This window comes from Eurosta solidaginis, chromosome 1 (assembly GCF_040869045.1).
Source record: "Eurosta solidaginis isolate ZX-2024a chromosome 1, ASM4086904v1, whole genome shotgun sequence".
NCBI lineage: Eukaryota > Metazoa > Arthropoda > Insecta > Diptera > Tephritidae > Eurosta > Eurosta solidaginis.
This window is the reverse complement of record NC_090319.1, coordinates 299,082,543-299,102,413: the sequence shown is the minus strand read 5'-3', so window position 1 is coordinate 299,102,413 and position 19,871 is coordinate 299,082,543. Positions and strand designations below refer to the sequence as shown.

At 34.8% G+C, this 19,871-nt stretch overlaps 1 protein-coding gene across 2 annotated transcripts in view; it reads right to left on the bottom strand.

Annotated features, from left to right (window-relative positions):
* Positions 1-2,412: 2,412 nt before the first annotated feature.
* LOC137237508 (probable maleylacetoacetate isomerase 2) overlaps positions 2,413-19,871 on the bottom strand; it is a 37,173-nt gene continuing 19,714 nt past the window's right edge. Inside the window, exons 2-4 of one of the 2 annotated variants that reach the window (XM_067761196.1) lie at positions 11,227-11,404; positions 10,831-11,161; positions 2,413-9,629 (exon numbers count right to left, since the gene is read on the bottom strand). In XM_067761196.1, the coding sequence (XP_067617297.1) occupies positions 9,500-9,629; positions 10,831-11,161; positions 11,227-11,404 (639 nt within the window). In that variant the 3' untranslated portion in view covers positions 2,413-9,499. Of the gene's footprint in view, positions 9,630-10,830; positions 11,162-11,226; positions 11,594-19,871 lie in introns of those variants that run through there. The other variant, XM_067761195.1, reaches the window with a different exon arrangement.

Here is a 19,871-nt window from a genome sequence, read left to right as displayed (position 1 = left end):
ATCAAAAAAAATCCGCCATTTTTAGCTAACTTCCCGGTTACCTAGAGACTTGTAACTTAGCACATAGTTCGAGACCAGATGAAAATACAATTTACAGAAAACAAAATTCCGCTAGGTGGCGCGCTAAGTGAGATAACTATAAATCCTTGAAACACGAGGGAATCTTGCAATCGATTTTTGAGTAACTTCCCGGTGAACTGGAGATATGAAACTTGGGCCGTAAGTCAGAACCCGGTGACAATGCAATATTTTATCAAAAAAAATTTGCTAGGTGGCACGCGGATAGGGATAGTAAGAAAATAAATTTTAATTTGGGAATATTTCAATCCATTTTTAACTAACTTCCCGGTTACCTAGAGACTTGAAACTTGGCACTTAGTTAGAGGCCTGGTGACAATACAACTTATAGAAAACAAAGTTCCGCTAGGTGGCGCGCTAGTTAAGATAACTGCAAATCCTTTAAAAACGGGGGGAATCTTGCGATCGATTTTCGAATAACTTCCCGATAAGCTAGAGACATGAAACTTGGGCCGTAAATCAGAACCCGGTGACAGTGCAATATTTTATCAAACAAAATTCCGCTAGGTGGCGCATTGAGAAAACTAGTTTTAAATTGGGAATCTCGCAATCGATTTTTAACAAACTTCCTGGATATCTAGAGACTTAAAACCTGAAATATAGTTTAAAACTCGATTCTTTTAGACTTTCAGGCTTATGCGAATTTCACCACGATTTTCAGCTGTGCAAATTATGTAGCTGACAAACGAGGTGGAATTCTCTTGTTATAATGCCAGGTGGAATTCTGTTGTTTTCGCCAGTGTTGTCGCAAAAATTCCACTAATTCTCTTAAATCTTGCTATTTTGAACAAACAAATAAAGTTAAGAATTTTAACTGAGGAGTTTCTTAAATAACTAATCAATGTTGCAATTGCCTTTTTGTAGGCAGTACTAAAAAATTTAAAATAAAAAGATGATCAAAAAATTTTAAGGACTACCTTTATATAAATGGACCAAATAATAGAAGGCAATTTTTCATATAATACAGACATAGTCTTGTTGAATTTTGGCTAAAAAACTTTAACAGTAGCTCGTGTAAAAGAATTTTGGATTTAAAATTATAAAGGTAGAGCGTGTGTTTAAATTTTAAATAACCAATTAGTTAATCCCAAGTACATGGTTTGCCTTAAATTGAAAGACTGCGCTCCGCCTTTATAGTTTTAAATCCCAAAATTCTTTTACAAGAGCTATTATTAAAGTTTTTTAGTCAAAATTCAACAAGACTATGTCTGTATTAAAGGAAAAATTCCTTCTATTTTTGGCACATTTATATAGAGGTAGTCCTTAAAATTTTTTTATCATCGTTTTATTATATTTCTAATTTAACATTCAATATTTGAGAAATAGGCCACCTACAAAAAACTGCTACCAGCTGTCAAGAGCTTCGACTATGAGTATGTCTTTTCCCCACACTTTCTCACCATTTCGGTCCTTTTGGGAGTCACCGAAATAGTACAAAGAAAAGAACTAGATCTTAGTTGCAAATTTGTACACTAGTTCGAAACTATATAAAAAGTTCGAATAAAGAACTAATTCTAAAGTGGCGCAATAACACTAATTATTTATATTTTTTGTTCTTGTTGTCGTTCATAAACAGACCCACTTGTTCGTCTCTTCATTTCAGCTAGAGAAGGCGGAACTAAAGTTTAGGATATTAACGCCAGTGATAGTATTCATCGTTAGCATGCGCCAGCGATTGCACACTCATATAAAATATTAATAAAGGGCAAACTATTTTTGTAGCCCGAATTATCTTCTAAAACAGCAGGTTAGAAAAAGAGCCATGGAGTTGATTTTTTTGAAACTTGATTTGGTCTGCACTTGCTAGGCTAGAACTCCAGCTATTAGGCGTGATACAGCTTTCAGATCTAGAAGCAGCAAGTGGCTTAATTCCTCGAAAGCTTCTAGTATTTGCCAAGAGGATGGAGTTATTTTGTAAAATAAACTTCTAGCAACACTAAGGACACATTCAGTCTATGCGAGGCCCTCATGGACCGGCCAGTTCAACCTAACCTAACCTAACCGATAGAACAATATAAATGGGAATATCTTTCAATAATGCATGCTGATGCTGAGGGGGCAGGATTCAAACGGAATCAAGATATGGTCGCTTTATCTCTGTGAGAATTCAGCTCTTGCCAATATCAAATGCAAAATTTTAAGCAAGTACCTACTTCCGTACCTCAAAGAGATATCATAATGATACATCAATCGTGCCTACAAATTCATTGTTCAACTAAAGGGTTGTAACGAAAGAAGAATAAGCACAAAAGTTCCGTCTCACCTCTTTCACCGGCCGGCACGGCAAAAAAAAAAAAAAAAAAAAAACACCCTCAACCAATGAAACTGCCTTAATAATAAAATTACTGTGATATTTTTCGTTTTGTTAATATTTACTCATTAAAATTTTCGTATGATAATGATTTCTTTAGATCAGAAAGTTTTTGTGTTTATGAAAAGACATCCTATTAAGATCAACGCTTAACTTTTTCATCATATAATGTTTTGGTTTCTTATATCAGCTTAAACTTTACTCTTTGTTTTAAAATACCTAAATAACATACATTTATATTTGTATGAATTTTACTGTGTTTTTTCTCTGTTACTTTTCTATGTATGTAAGTATCTGTGCAGTGAGTATTTAATATCCAAAAAACTTGTTTGTTCATTTAACAAAGCACATACTATACATATAGAGATTTTCAACTTTAACTATACCAGAGCTGAGGAAACAATCGTATTTGATTCCATCACATATTTAATTCAATTTCACATTTAAAGTTTCAAAAAAATTTTGTTTTAGTGTCTGAAATTTTCGCATGCAGATTTAAAATTTGAATACAATTTATAGTCTAAGAGCCCGTGACTGCCAGACCTTCGTCATTTTATAAAAGTTGAAATTTCGTCAATGCATAGTTCCAACTGAAGCAGTATGGTTGGTCTATTATAAAACTTGAGTAATAGTGGCTTTAACAGATATCGTGCAAAAATTTTGCAGAAAAATAGACCTTGTCGTCACTTTATAAAGACTTATTTTCATATATGGTCTTCGTCATGATATAAGAAGCAACTAGTCTCATTGCCAGACACTTTCCATAGTGGCTTTGTACAGCCAGACACTTTTTATAATGCAAAACTGTACTTTTTCATAAATCTAAATACTTTTTCATAAGCTGAAAGTTTTATACGGCAAACAAAATTTCAAAAGTTTTTGTTTTAAAATTTTGTATTCTAAGTTCAGTATAAAATTGCTTCGATGTTCTTTGAAGTTCAGAAGGATTAAAAGTGTCTGGCAAATCAAAGCCACTATGGAAAGTGTCTGGCAATGAGGCTAATGGCTTCTTATATCATGACGAAAACCATATATGAAAATCAGTCTTTATAAAGTGACGAAAGAAAGGTCTATTTTTCTGCAAAATGTTTGCACGATATCTGTTAAAGCCACTATGACTCAAGTTTTATAATAGACGAACAATCCTGCTTCAGTTGGAAGTATGCACTGACGAAATTTCAACTTTTATAAAATAACGAAGGTCTGGCGTCACGGGCTCTTGCTCTATTAGGGCGTATTGAACTTTAATTTTGTAGCAATCTTGAATCCTCCATAAATCTATCATATATATGTTATTTTTTAATGATATATATATTAGGTATTACTATTGATTTTTTATTAGAATTATTATTTATGCTAAAGATATTGATGAGTAAATGCACAAATTTGTTTTTGTTGTATGGAATTGGCTTCATATATTAAGTGGGTTCAGTGTTTTGTGCAAATGGTCTAGCATCATTGCATTGCAAACTTCCGTAGCATATCTTTTGCAGCACACTAATAAAATACACGGCAACGAATTTACTACGTCACTGCAAAAACGCAACACCAAAAACCGTCGTCTATTTTTTCAATATTGAATAGCAAATCATCAACTGTCAGAACAAAACAAAACGTGCAAAGAGAAAATTTTGAATGAAAAAAGTTGCTCATGATCCGTAGCTTATATTTGCTATAGCCACGTTTCCAACGTCAAATGCACAAAATTCTGAACTTCCTTACTGAGTATCAAGAGAACAGTTAAAGTTTCATGTTGAAAACATTATAGTCAAAAGAAGTTTTCGAATAAAAAAAATTGCAAAAAAAAGTTAAACTACTTGCTGTTTTGAAGATATTGAGATATTTCTATTATTAATTGTTGGTATAAAAAAGAAATCTGCACTACATGGTAGAATGGGAACCAGACACTGTGGTGAAATCATACAAATTGGAGATTTGAAATGTATTCGAAATATAGAAAAAATCTACCAAATTATTTTTAAAATTTCCAATTTTATAATTAGTTTTATTAAGCTAGATTTGAGAACTAATTATTGCTTATCATGGAGCTCTTCCGCTTATTACGTTAAATAAAACAGAGGTTAACTTTTTCGGCTCAGGCGTTTCGATTCATTTTAGCATCTTCCTCAGGGAATACCAAGAATTCAGAATTAATTGAAAAAATTACACACAATGCGTGGGAACAAGAAGTAATGTTTGTTTAAAAATTAATTTCCAAATTTGCTTAACAAAATTTATTTTTACAAATGTTAAGTCTGCGTTTTTATTTAAATTAAGCTTCTAAAATGCAATGAACTCTGATGAGTAAAAAGATAAGAAATCCATTAAAAAAGTTTAAGCTGCAAATCCAAATTTAAATTTTCTCAATTTGTTTATATATTTTTTCTTTGTTTTAATGACTTGAATATTTGCTTTTTAAATGTAAGTCTATTTGTTTGTCAGTTATAGGAAATTAGCAAGCAAAATTTGTATTTCTACTTTAAATGTTTACTTTTAAAAAATTTTAATTTTACTGTATTTTGTACTTTTTTAATTTCTGTTTTGTATTTCTTTACTAGTTTTTGTATGCTCTTTTAACGCGCATTCTTACAAGTAGTGACTTTCATGTAATTTTAGTTTTTTTTTCTCCTATATGCATTATTAGTTATAGAAAAATTTGAATAAATACTTAAAAATCCCTGAATTTAATTTTGCTTTTCGTACACAATTTTCACTTCCTTGAATGATCTTTTTTTTCATAAAAAAATAAATGATTAACTTATAAAAGTTTTTCTGCCTTTATATTCATATAGATTTTTAAAAAATAGCGCATAGCGCTTAAACTATATATATTCGTGTGTAAGTTCTTGTGTGATTTCTACAACAAAAAAACGTTTTCATATCTTTTAGATAGTTTTCACATTTTTGCCAAAATATTTTTTTAATGCTTTTGTTTTCACTTTCCAAATGATTACTTAGCATTCACATTTAAATTTTCTTTTAGATAATTTTTCACAATTTTTGTTGTTGTTTTTTTTATTAGCATTGCTTGCTATAAATCTTGATATATCTTTTAGGAGAACTCTTTAAATATTGTGCATACTAGTACATATAGCATATCGCCAAATCTTAGTTGGTAGAACATTTTATGGTATACGGTTGACAGGCGAGGAAATGCAAATAAGTTTCGAACTATGCGATTTTTATACCTTTCATGAACATGAAATGGTATATTAACTTTGGTCCGATGTTTGTAACGTTGAGAAATATAGAAGACAGACTCACCATTAAGTATACCGAATTGATCAGGGTGACGAACTGAGTTGATAAAGGCATGTCCGTCTGTCCGTCCGTCTGTCTTTTTGAAAGCAAAATAGTCCCTCAAATTTTGAGATATCTCAATGAAATTTGGCACAAGGATGTATTTTTGTATTATATTAGACATTTGTCGGATCCGGTAGGATCGGACCACTATAACATATATCTCCCATACAACCGATCCTTGAGATAAGACGATTTGGTCATTCCTATCGCAATTTAGAAAGTATAAACGTGAAACTCAGTGATATATATTTTAATATATCATAGAATATGTCCTGAAAAAATCACTTTGATCGGAGCTATATATAGTTATATCCCATACAACCGATCGTTCAGGTAGAAAGATTTTTGGCCATTTCTCCCTTAGTTTCCAATATAAAAACGTGAAACTTGGTGATATATATTCTAATATATCATAGAAGATTTCCTATATATCCTTCCTTTATATCTAATATATATCCCATACAACCGATCGTTCAGATAAGGGGTTTTTTTTCATTTTTTTATTTTATATTTATCTTAAAAATCGTTTAGGTATGTACATCTGTTCACTATATATTTCTTATCTACATTGATTATTTGGAGATTACGAATGGGATAGGATTATTGTTCAGCCCCATTGTTTCGACGTAAGCTTATTTTCCTGACGTATTCGAATACTTCGTTTGGATCGACTGTTACACATTGGAAAGTATTCAGCTGGAGGTGAGTGCTTGTGGCACTGAGTTTCGATACGACTCACCTTATTGGGGATAATAAACTTTAGATTTTGATTACGTATTTCAAAAGCGGTTGCGTATTGCAAGCGCATGCGAAAACTAATGAAGCAGGCGAATGAAAATAAATGTCGATGTGCTGAATCTGAACCTAAGACCTGTTTTTTCGATTTCTTAAACTTTTTCACATATTACTTGAAACTGACTTGAATGAAAGTGCCAAACGAACTCCAAAGTCAGACCATTGCGCCTATAAAATGTTTCTTGGTGAAGCATTCAAAACACTATTCTCGAAATTTTTTTTTTAGCAATTTAATTGAAATTGTGGGGGCGCATGCCAAGTAAACCTCAGATACAGCTAGTCGGAATACATTAGTGGATCTATGGAAAAAAGAAGCAGTGTTCTTATTTGTGTATCAGTGTAACCAATTGCAATACGATCAGTTATGCCGGGGTATTATCGATGTATCCTTAAAAAGACTAAAGTCAGAAAATCAATATTTACCATTGGAACTGTACATTAGGGTGTTTTAATTAATTATTTAATGTTCAATAACAATCAGGGGCTAATTTTACCATCTCTAGTAACGATAGAATTTAATTGTTCGATAGCAATGCTTCAAAATAATTCACCCTCCATTAAAACGATAATTATGAATATATCATAATACAAAAACGGAAGTTAATTGTTTCATGAATGGAACTCGATTCTTGAGGCTCAAGTTTTGCTCAGCGTTGGGTTTCATTTCTGATAGTTTTTTTTTTTTTTTTTTGTTAATTGCGGTACTATTTGTTTGTTAGTATGCAAATATTTCTTGGTTGTTTTCAAAAAGATTTTGTTATACATAGTTTTCAAAACATCTTCGGGATCCTTTTCGATATGATTTTTGGAACTCTTAGAAAGCAGTACGGTCCTTTTTTCGATGAGCTTCGTACCTTTTTTGGTAGTAGATTTTGTTCATTTAAGTATGATCTTTGTACTGTAATGCATGCAGTTATGGTCTGTTGAGAAATATATGAGCATTGTTGCTGAATCACTTCGGAACAATTTAGAGACGACTTAGCGACCTTATTTTCTTTTTATTTATTTAAATTCTTTAGGTATAAGTTTTGAGATCTCGTCGGTATTTGTTCGAGACATTTTTCTGATTATATCAAAATCATTTTTCAAATTTTTTCGAGATCGCTTTAAACTTTTTGCCAGTACGGTTTTCGTGAAAACCTCGAGGATATATTTAGAGATCTTTCGTTAATTTTTTCTGGAATATGTCAGGATTATTTTCAGGATTTTTCCTGCACTATTTTTATGATCTCCTAAAAGTTTTTATTTTTGGCTGGTTAATAAAAAAGAAATCAGTCTCAATGAAATTAAGAAGGTTCAAAATATTACGAGATGTGCCAAAAATCTACCGGGTTCCAAATACATGCAATCAGTCTAAACAAATTTATCGGTTCAAGAAAAAAAAAGTAAACAAAAAAGTTTAAACTACCAAAAAATTTAACACATCAAAAAAATCTTCCAAATCCAAAAAATTAATAATAAAAAAAAAAAAATTGGTTTCAAAAAAAGTTAGCATTCCCAAAGGTACTTGGTTTCAAAACAATATTTTTTATCGGTTCACAAAAAATAGTGGGTTCCACAAAAGCAGCTGATTCGAAGCAAGTAACCGTTTTCAAAATTGGCGAAAGCAGTCGGTTCAAAGAAAATGACCTTTACGAAAAACAAAGCAGTCTTAAAAAAATTTAATCTAAACCGGTTATACTTTGAAAACACCTTCAAAAGAGTAGCGGGTTCAAAAAGTAAACGGTTTAAAAAAAATACCGGTTCTAAAATATAAACGGTTTATTGGCTTAAAGACGAAATTGAAATTTACTAGTTCTAAAAACCGGTATAACCAATTCTTAAAATATAACCGGTTTCAAAATAATAACCAGTATCAAAAAAGGTATCGATCTCAAAATTAACCGGTTTAAAAAAACTAGCCGCTTCAAAAACGAAACTTATTTCATTAAACCAACTGTTAAAAAAAAAACAGTTTTTTGAAAATTACTAATTCTAAAAAAGAAACCAGTTTGAAAAGCTTATTGTTTAAAAAAACGATATTGAAACCTATTAGTTCTCAAGCCTGTTAAAAACTATAACCAGATCCAAAACATGTTCGTAAAAAGTAACAGGTCGCAAAAAATAGCCAGGTCTTACAACGTACCTGTGTTTTAAAAACAATCAGTTTTTAAAAGTAAACGGTTCCAAAGAAGTAAACGGACCGAAAAAGAAACTTGCTCTGTAGAAGTATCTGGTCTTAAAAAGTAACCGGTTACATAAAAGTAAGGTAGTGGCTATTCGTCCGAAGGAAAATATTTTTTTGTCCAGAAAGAAAAAAATGGGGAAAAATAGAAATTAAAAGGATTAACGCATAATAATTGAAAAATTATTTTGCAGAATTTTTAGGATGAAAAGAAATAGTTATCAACTAAATAGCCGGTACCAAAAAAGTAAAAAAAAAGAGATTCTATAATTTTAACAGAACCCCAATTTGAAAAAGACTTCTAAAGAAAAACGAGGAAGTCATCGAAAAACCGTTACAAAAGCTTTAACTTTAATTACATACCAAATTTTATGAAAAATTTATCTTTCTTTTGTTTGCTCCGACGTTACAAAAATTTGGCGAGTTAATATATGTATAAATATGTACAAATGTATGGAATATATCTTCATTTTTTATCATAGGTTTTTTCTTCTTTTTCTTCTTCTTATATGCTTGCAATTTTATAACTTACTTAGGGTTGACTACTCCATTTCATTATTTGTTTTAATGTTTGCATATTTAATCTGTACTAAATGTTTGAACTTTAAGTTTGTATGTACATTTGTAAATATTCTCCAGTATTTTATTCTTCACTGTTTTACTTTTCGTTTTGTTCAACTGCTTTAAACTGCCACATTTCTTGTATTTATGTTTGTAATTTTTTGCGCCCTCCATTGGTTCAACGCATTTCTTAGCTTTTGGTCTTGTTACGGTTGTTGTTCTTGTTGTGCTGTTTGCGACGATCACTTTTTAGTTTTGCGGCGCTTTGCAGTTGTTGACGGAAAATTCTATTTGTTTGGCAGCTCCGGTGGACAGTCAGGTTGGTTGGAAGGATGAGCAGCGCGAAAAGCTGGATTAGCCTCCAATTCACGATCGATACGTAAGATGATGGGATATGGACGGAGATCAACGTGGAATCTATTGGAAAAATATTATTTAAGTAAAGAGTTATAATAATTGTAAAGTGGCAATCAACGGCTTAGTGCCCTGTTCAAACTTGGGCTAACATTCATAAAATTAAAAGGTTTTTACGTACTTTATATCGTTCATATTTGCTCCTCATTATGCTCTCCGCTTTTACCTTTTCCTGTCAATTTTTCTCTTGCTCCTACTTTTCTTCTTCCTGGGACGTTGGAGCAGCGCACTGCCCTCAACAAGCCCAATGAAACCCGTGGGACCGCCGTTAGGCATAATGTCATGGGCGAAAGGCGTTTTAATCGCCAGTGTTTCGCATGGGTATTTCTCTGTGCCCACACTCAGCATGCATCAATCATAAAAAGCAAGACCAATTTGCTCACATCAGTCCAACTATCTATTTGCCTGCACATTAGGGGAACTAAATTCATAATGGAAGGTTTTACTCCAAACACTCTATGTACAGAATGCCTTTCGTTGAGTAAACGTGGCCAATGAAACCATACATATTCTGCGTTTCCACTTCGGTGGGACCATGTGAACAGAATATATCCTCCTTTATCCTAAGCTTATGTAAATACTCCTTGAAACCGCCGTGCAAACTCAATATCTGTTTGCATGTTTTTAGCTTAGTTCGCCGTGCTTCTGCTGAAACCATACCTCTATATTTCGAAGAAACGTGAAGGTCCAGCGTCCTTTCCTCGATTCTTCCCACTGTTCTTGCCACCTAGCTATAGTTCGTGACCTTGCGCTTTTCTTAGCATCACCAGATGATTGCTCGGTTCCAATATCAAACAGGTCGGTTATTTCCATTGATAGCAGATCTACTAGGATATTTCGAGATAGAAACAAGGATCGCGTCGTCGGACACCGTCCAAAAGGCACTTCCTATTCGTATAACATTAATTCGGTAGGCTATTACTACATCTTTTTGGTGGGTCATATAATATTATCGAGCTGGTTGAGTTCTACAATGGGTGATGTATAGCTTCACTTGGGCCGCCGATGTTGGGCATTACTCGCACTTGACTCCACTAACTTCTACTTCTTATTATAGTTCTACTTCTACCTCTACCTCTACCTCTACTCTACTTATATCTCTACCTCTACCTCTAAATCTGTCTCTTCCTCTACCTCTTCTTCTACCTTTACCTCTACCTCCACCCCAAACTCCACCTCTATTATTTCAAACCAATAGTCTTACCTTCTTGCATTGAAAACCTGTGGGACCAAACAGCAATCGGCCATGGTAATGTCATCACCCACACAATACTTGCCAGCTGATGTCGAGAGCGATTTCTCGACAGCACGGAAGCCGCGTGTAATCCAATGCTGTGCCCACTCTTTCTTCTTCTCCTCACCAACGTGAATCAGTACAATCAAATTTTGCAATGGTTGTATGCCCGAGCAAATGATTTCGACAATTTCACGCACTTTGGCACGTTTATGTACATCCTGTGGTAATAGCGGACGCTGTGGGCGCGTCTCTTCCAAGTAATGCATAATAGCTACTGACTCAATCAGCGTATGACCATCTGTGAAGAAGACAAATTTGTTATGTTATAGAAATATTTAAGTCATATTTATTTTCAACTATTACCGATTTGCAATGCCGGTACTTGCTCCATTGGATTGACCTCACGGTACTCATTGCAATGCTGTTCACCTCCTGATTTAATCAAGCTGATGGGTTTGATGTCGTATGGTATCTCCTTTAAGTTGAGAGCTATGCGCACCCGCCACGAGCATGAGCTACGCCAATACGAATAGAGTATTGGCTTTGAAGTGGAAGGTTGATTTGAAGAACCAGAAGAAGAATGAACGAAATTTTTTGTTAGTTCGTCAGACATTTTAGGTTGTTTTATTATTAAAAAGTGTAATTTAAATTAAAAATGTGAAGTGATTTACTATTTGTTGATAACCGTGTATATTTGTTGTTTTGCGAAGAGACCGCCGGTTCTATCGCTTGGGTCAAGTAAACTAAAAGAGATTGCATGGCTTAACGTGCTCAGTATTTGGCTCTAGATTAGAACACATAACTCGTTTATAATGGGAGAGAATTTAATTTATTTTTAAAATTTTATTAACCAGCATACTATGTGGAGGTACATTAGGGCGTGCCAATCATTTTTTTTCTTTTGAATCACATGCAAATGATAAGATTACAAAAGAAGCCTTTAATATTTATACCTATCTGTATATATGTATATATAAATATGAAAGTCTGGAAGGGGTTGAAGCATCACGCCTTAAACACACCAGCGAATAACACGAAAACGTACGCAGTTCTATATTTTGCCCTCAGAACGGCGGCAGGCATGGTTTTTTTCACAAACAAATGTTGGGTAGGAGACCAAGGGCCGACCTATTTTAAATAAAATAGTGTAAGGTGAGATTTGCCTAAAATTCGGTACATGGCTACTTCCGTGACTAGCTCATTATTTAAGAAACTTTTCTTTCCGGGAATTGGAGCAGGGACCGACCTATTCCAAAATTGTAGTTTATAGTGCAATTATCTTAAAATTTTGGTACGGGGGTACTTTAACAAAGAAAATATTTGAGAAAATTTTCATTCCGGGAAGGCCGACCTAACTTAATAAATATATTTCTTCTGTACGTATGTTTGCGACTGAACTCCTCCTGAACGACTAGACCGATTTTGATAAAATTTTGTGTGGGTGTTCTTATCTTTCCGGGAAGAGAACTAGGACCAAACCATTCTAAAAATATTCTTAATTAATGGTGCGATTAGCTTGAAATATGTTACAGGTGTACTTCCTTGAATAGCTTGTTATCGGATCAGAGACCGACCTGTTCGAAACACTCTTATTAAGTAATAGATCGATTTGCTAAAATTTAATGCAGAGTTCCTCTTCGATTAGCTCAATATCTAGGGCCTTTTCTTTCAGTTCCATATGTTAACCCCGTTCTTAGACATATACCAAAATATCGACCAGGGTTAGATTGCTTTCACAATATGTGTAACAAATTAGATGTGTTAGAGAGGGTTTTGGAAAGGGTAGGTTGTTAAGAAGATGGGGGAGGAGAGAGAGAAATGGAAGAGGAAGATAATAGCGAGAGTGTAAGGAAATACATTGGGACTAGAAAAGTAGAAAATGAAGTGCGTGGGAAAATAGTAAAGAGAGGAAGCAAGAGAAAGAAGGGAAATAATTTCCAAATTTTTATTTATATATATATAATTTTACTCGATAGTCTTAAATTGTGATCACACATGATCTCATTGAGCTTCAAAACAATTAACTACAAGTTTCGAAATTTTCTTAGTCCATGCGGCGCATTTGTAATGAATTCGGCCTTTGATTAGCAGCAAATCAAAAACCTGACCAACCTGCATCTCTTTTATATATTTTTGTGAAACAAACAACATCATTAAATTACAATTATCATCGAATGAGATTACTCACTCTAAAAATTGTGTTTGGAATTTGACGAAGTTCAGCATGTAGTACGAGACTGAATAAGGAATGGAGGAGTGAACAAATGAGACGTTTCGTGGGGACATTTAATAAACTCTTTTATCTGAACAATGCGTTGTATGGAAAAAGAACATTTTCCCTAAAATGGTTTCTAAAATTGAAGCAGAAAAGGGATTTCAATGAGATAAGATTTGAATGCATATATGGCCTTCTGTTACAAGAACTAGAAATACAGTCAGAAAAAAGAACACCCTAATGTACCTATATCTGAGTAAACAAAAGTCAACTGAACTGGTTATTTTCCTTTGTTTTTATGCAAATTTAAAATATACTGGTCTAATGTTTATTGATATCTAATGCGTCAAAGTATATAATACTTTTGTTAACATTTATTAGAGACTAGCTTTATCCGGCGTACGTTGTAACGCCCGAGATCGAATGAATGTTGCGTTATTTTTTCTGTTTTGTTTGTTGATAATTTAGTATATTGTTCTGTAAATTGAATTGAATTTTGTACGGATATTTGGTGAAATTTTCGTTTAAAACATTTTATTATTGTATGTGTGTGGGTACACAATAGTTTTGGTTTTTTCGTTCGGTGCAACGGTGCAAAGATAAAAAATATCTGGCCATGGGAAAAGCACGGACTCTCTAAATTGTCCTTGTGCTTTGTTGATTGTAATTGCAAATGCAAGGCGTACAGGAGACTGTAAGAGCTTAAAATGGAATGGCAAATCTGTAGGAATCATTGGGATGCGTGGTATGAGCACATTTTCACCTTTGCTTTAATCGCTGATGATTGTTGCTTCGATTACATTAATTTCTTAACGCGAAGCCTGGTTCCATTGCACAATTTTGGTGGGTCTAAATTCCGCAGAAGCATTATTGGTGAGCCAATTTTCAAAGTTAATATATTCGCAGAGGCATTCCAGGTGGCTCTAAAGAGTTTAGAAATTCAATTGGATAATTGGCAATTTGATCTTCATATGTAAAAGTGTCGTTCGATTTATATTTCGTCACTTCACCAGGAATTTGGTTTTGAATGCGATCATTGATTTTGTTAACATGATCATTTTTGGGAGCTAAGATTGCTCGTTCGCACAGCCAAAAAAAAGTTTAAAATTCTTAATTCTGAAATATGAAAAACGTTCGTCGTGATCGAGGGACCCTATAGCAAAAATTTGGTGATGATTGAAGTGTGGGAAATACGTTTCCATAGGGAACACACACACAGAATTTGATTTTTATAGAAGATGTAGATAGACTGAAGCTAACAAATTTTTTTTAACGACGGCAGGTAACTAAACGTGCAAAAGGAATAACAGCCAAACTCAACAATGTAGTCAAACTTTAGGCGTTAAACTAACCTAAGTTTGTATTGCCGCCATTGTTCTGAAAAATTCCATTTGTAGGGAAGGTGCCACGCCCCTTTTTTTCCAATTCACATTTTACTGGAGGTGTTAGGACTTAACGTCATATAGCTCCGTACCGATTTTCATTATCCTACCTTTACTACATCCAGAGATATGCAGCATCATATATTCCATTTGTATGGGAGGTGCCACGCCCCCTTTTTCCCAATTCCACATTTTCTTGGTGGTGTTAGGGATTGACCTCATATAACTTCTCACTGAATTTCAATGTTCTGGCATGTATACCTTCAGAGTTATGCAGTACCAAAGATTCCATTTGTGTGTGAGGTGCCACGCCCCTTTTATATATCGAAATTATTTTTAGCCTAAAACCTTCGTGTTGATCGAAGGAACCTATAGCCAAAATTTGGTGATGATTGAAGTGTGGGAAATGCTTTTCCATAGCGAACACACACACACAGAATTGATTTTTATATACATATGGCTAAACCGATTTGATATTTCAAAATCAACTAACCATCGTCTCTCCTTCCTGTATCTTTCCTAAAAATTGCATGGAAATCTTTCTATCCGTTCTAGAGTTATGGAGTAACAATCAAAATGTACACTTCTTTTTAAACGGTTTTATTTAGCTTGAGTTGACAGGCTGCACGGCCGTTGTGAACGAATCTTGTAATTGAAATTTAAGTAACTTCCCGATAAGCTACAAGCTTGAGACTTGGAATATAGTTCAGAACCCGATGACAATGCAATAATAAGAAAAAAATCGCCGCTAGGTGGCGCTATGATCGAGATATTCGCAAAATTCGCATTTGTTGTCCGATTTGGCTCATATTTGGAACACATAATACATGCAAGAATAGAAATCGACCTGTGAAAAAAAATCGCCGCTAGGTGGCGCATGGATCGAGATATTCGCAAAATTCGCATTTGTGGTCCGATTTGGCTCATATTTGGAACACATAATACATGCACGAACAGAAATCGACCTGTGAAAAAAACGCCGCTAGGTGGCGCATGGATCGAGATATTCACAAAAATCGTATTTGTGGTCCGATTTGGCTCATATTTGGAACACATAATACATACAAGAATAGAAGGCGACCTATCAAAAAAATCGCCGCTAGGTGGCGCGAGGATCGAGATATTCACAAAAATCTTATTTGTGGTCCGATTTGATTTGGTCCATATTTGGAACACATAATACATACATGAATAGAAAGCGACCTATGATGCCCGATTTGGCTCATATTTGGAACAAATATTGCACACAGTCCAGTAGAAGTGACATCAAAATATTTTGGAGTTGGAGGAGGGACAAGCATACGTGGCGCAGAGTCGAGTAAAGTCTTTGAGGACTTAGGTTGTAAAAAATTGTTAGGAAAGAGTCCTTGTAATAATGAGTCACTAAATGAACTAAATAGAATGAGAAATAATAGGCAATTAAATAAAGACTAAAAACTTGAAAATAAAATAATTAAAAAAATTTTTTTAAGTTAAACGGTTTTATTGAAAACAATACTTACATGAAATAATAATAATACGAAAAGCTAGAAAATAATTAGGTAGGTCCTAGGTACTAGTCATCACACTCCTTATCAATCTAGGGCGTTGATCAGACAATTAAATAAAAGCGTTGGACGCGTCATATTTCTATTGATAGTCATAAGTAAAACCAACTGAACCTTAATCAGGTTATGCTACGCCTCACATTTTTAGAAATTTCACGCGCCCAACGCTTTTATTTAATTGTCTGATCAACGCCCTAGATTGATAAGGAGTGTGATGACTAGTACCTAGGACCTACCTAATTATTTTCCAGCTTTTCGTATTATTATTATTTCATGTAAATATTGTTTTCAATAAAACCGTTTAACTTAAAAATTTTTTTTAATTATTTTATTATATATATAGATTAGCAGTAAGTAGCGGCTAGCTGAGTGTGTTCATGATGCGTTTGGATACACATTTCAGCAGAAGTCTATATGCCAATACTCATTTATAGTTCTCAACTAAAGAAGTTATCGATATAAATGTATTATTTAAGAAAAAACCATCCTCCCTGGTATTCGGAGCCAACAATAGACCAACCCCTTTTTATTATTTGTTTTATGAATAATTTATTGAAACTCCAGGGGAGATAGGTGAAACATCAGTGTACGAAAAACAATACATATTTAAAACGAAACGAACCGCTCGCTATAAACTCGCTATGGAAGTGTTAAATGTAAGTTATCGATGTGTGGTCAGTGGCATCGACGGCATAGGTGCACTCTATCCATTTCCGAATATTATCGACGTGGTATAGACGAGTTATCGATTGGATATCGAAGTGTTATAAACTTGCTATCGGTAACAAAGACTATCGTCTTTTTATCGACGAGCTATCTGTTAGCTATCGGAAGATTATCGATCAATAGTAGATAAGTTATTGATATTTAAAAACAAAATCATTTTCTATCGAAAAATTATCAAAGTGTTACCAATTTGTTATCGGCATGTTATTGATTTTTTATAGAAAAGTTATTGATCATTTATCAAAACGTTATTGACTTTTTAGTGAAAATTTTGTTTCAAAAAGTTATTGATTTGCTATCGAATAACTATCGATTTATTATCGGAGTGCTACCAATGTGTTATTGGCGTCTTATCGATTTGGTAAAAAACGACTCACAAGTTTGTTTTGAAACAGATAACGATAAGTCTTCAATACTAAGTCGATGGCACATCTGTAATCCGTCTATAATAAGCCGATAAGAAACCAATAGGAAGCCGATGTCTAGGCGATAACAAACAAACAGCTCGACAATGATTTCGACTTCGATAATAAGCCGATAGTAGAACAAAAAATTGTTCATTACTGTTGTTATCGGTAAGAATCCGAGGAAGCAATTCTCAAATAACTCAAAATTATAGAATGCCGCTTTGCAACCGAAAGAAAAGACGCTGCCTAAAGGGCTACGATAAAAGCGAGCTCAACAGGAGGAGGGTGTGAACGCTATCGCGGGTTGAAAAGGGAAGCGATACGCCTTTTCAGGAAGAAAAAAGCAGAGGCAGAAAGGCGTGATTGCGAGGACCTTGAGCTGCTAGCCACCAGGAATAATGCCCGAAAATTTTACTAAAAAATTCAACGACAGACGGAAGGTTTTAAGACCGGGGCAAGCTCTTGTAAGAACGAAAACGGCGACCTTGTAAATGATGTCCAGGGAGTACTTAGATTATGGAGGGACACTTCTCTGCTCTCCTAAATGGAGACAGCGATTTACCGCACAGGGATAACGAACCCGATCCTGCAATTTACGATGATGGAATAAATGTCCTCCCAATCGATTATGACGAAGTCAGAATAGCAATAACCAGATTGAAAAACCAAAAATTCGCGGCAGCCTTCTTAATATCGCATATAAGGTAATGTCAAGTGTATTGTGCGAAAGATTGAAGCCCACCGTGAATCGGCTGATTGGACCTTATCAGTATGGCTTCAGACCTGTTAAATCTACCATCGTGGAAAAAACCGCGAAAGAAGAATCACCTCTTCGTCGATTTAAAAGCCGCCTTCGACAGCACGAAAGGAAGTTGCCTATATGCCGCTATGTCTGAATTTGGTTTCCCCGCAAAACTTATACGGACGTGCAAAATTACGTTGAGCAACACCATCAGCTCAGTCAGAATTGGGAAGGACCTCTCCGAGCCGTTCGAAACTAAACGAGGTTTCAGAGAGGGTGACCCCCTATCGTGCGATTTCTTTAATTTGATGCTGGAGAAAATTAAACTAGCTGCAGAACTTAACCGCACTGGAACAATACACTATAAAAGCGTGCAATTACTGGCATATGCTGGTGACATTGATATCATCGGCCTGAACACCCGCCCTGTTAGTTCTGCTTACTACAAACTGGAAAAAGAAGCGGTAAAGATGGGTTTGATGGTGAATGAGGACAAAACGAAGTACCTACTGTCATCGAGCAAAGAGTCAGCGCATATGCGCCTTGGCAACCACGCTACTGTTGGCAGCCATAATTTCGAAATAGTAAAAGACTTCGTTTATTTGGGAACCAGCACCAACACTAACAACAACATCAGCTCTGAAATCCAGCGAAGAATCGCTCTTGCCAATAAATGCTATTTTGGAGTAGCTAGGCAATTGAAAAGTAAATTCCTCTCTCGGAAAACGAATATCATACCTTACAAGTCACTTATCGTACCCGGCCTGCTATATGGTGCAGAAGCATGGACCATGACAACATCAAATGAATCGGTTCTGGAAGCTTTACGTAGACATCAACATAGTCCAGCGAATTAATACGCAGCGGCTGCGCTGGCTAGGCCATTTTATGCGAATGAAAGATGACGCTTCGGCTAAGAAAGTGTTTCTATCGGAACCCACCTATGGAAGCAGAGGAAGAGGGCGGCACCCACTCCGCTCGATTGGTGTCACCAATTGGCGCAGTTGGCAGAGAGAACAAGCGACTAGCGCGCCTTGTTGGACGGCAATAACCGTTTAAACGATTAAGCGCCAATTAAGTAAATAAGTATTTGAAATTCTCAAAAATGTGGTATAGATTCCGGGTCACAATGCTGTTTCTGTGAAATTATTCCCAATATAGTTCCGCACGGCATATATTTGTACTTACTGAAAGCTTTAGAAAGGTATTGCTCAAGTATCTGATAGATGTTGACGTATGTATACACAAACAATGTAATCTTAAATGCTAGCATACATCAGTAATTTAAATACTTATTTACATACAAATTCTCGGAGTATGTACAACAATGTACATAAATTTACAAATTTATATTGTTCATCTCTTCGAGGTCAACGACCCTGCTGCTATATGGTAACATACATAAATGCCTACAAAGTACTTTTGGTTAATATTACGCACGAGCCGACTATAGGTAATGAAGTTAGAAATAAGTCCAAAACGCACAATGATGATTATACTTCGTGATAATGAAATTGACGATGCTACGATTGCTCCTACTTTGACGCAACCCAAGGTCGGGTTATTGACCTTTGTTTATGCGCGCTCCGAAATCGCTATTCTTTCAAATCGGGAGCATATTATTTTAGGAATGTACATGTGTATCTGTGCTAACAATAAACGACATCTACCTCAATTTTCAGCCCCTAAATTTGTTTAGACTCAAATGATTTTGAGTGAAACTTGTACAATGCAATTTTAGCGCTCCTTTCATCCTTACCCTGGTTGTTCACGAGCTTTTGTATGCTTTCCTTTTTCACAGAGCTACGGGAATACAAAGAGAAGTATGTTTATATGCCAGTTAAAGAAAATTAAAGAGGGAGAGTAAAATATCTAGGGAATACTGAGAGCTCGAAGGAGGCATATACATACATATTTGGAATGAAAGTGTAAGCGAACAAAAGATTCCGTATGCATGCAGATATGTTAGGAGGACTATTTACTATGTTG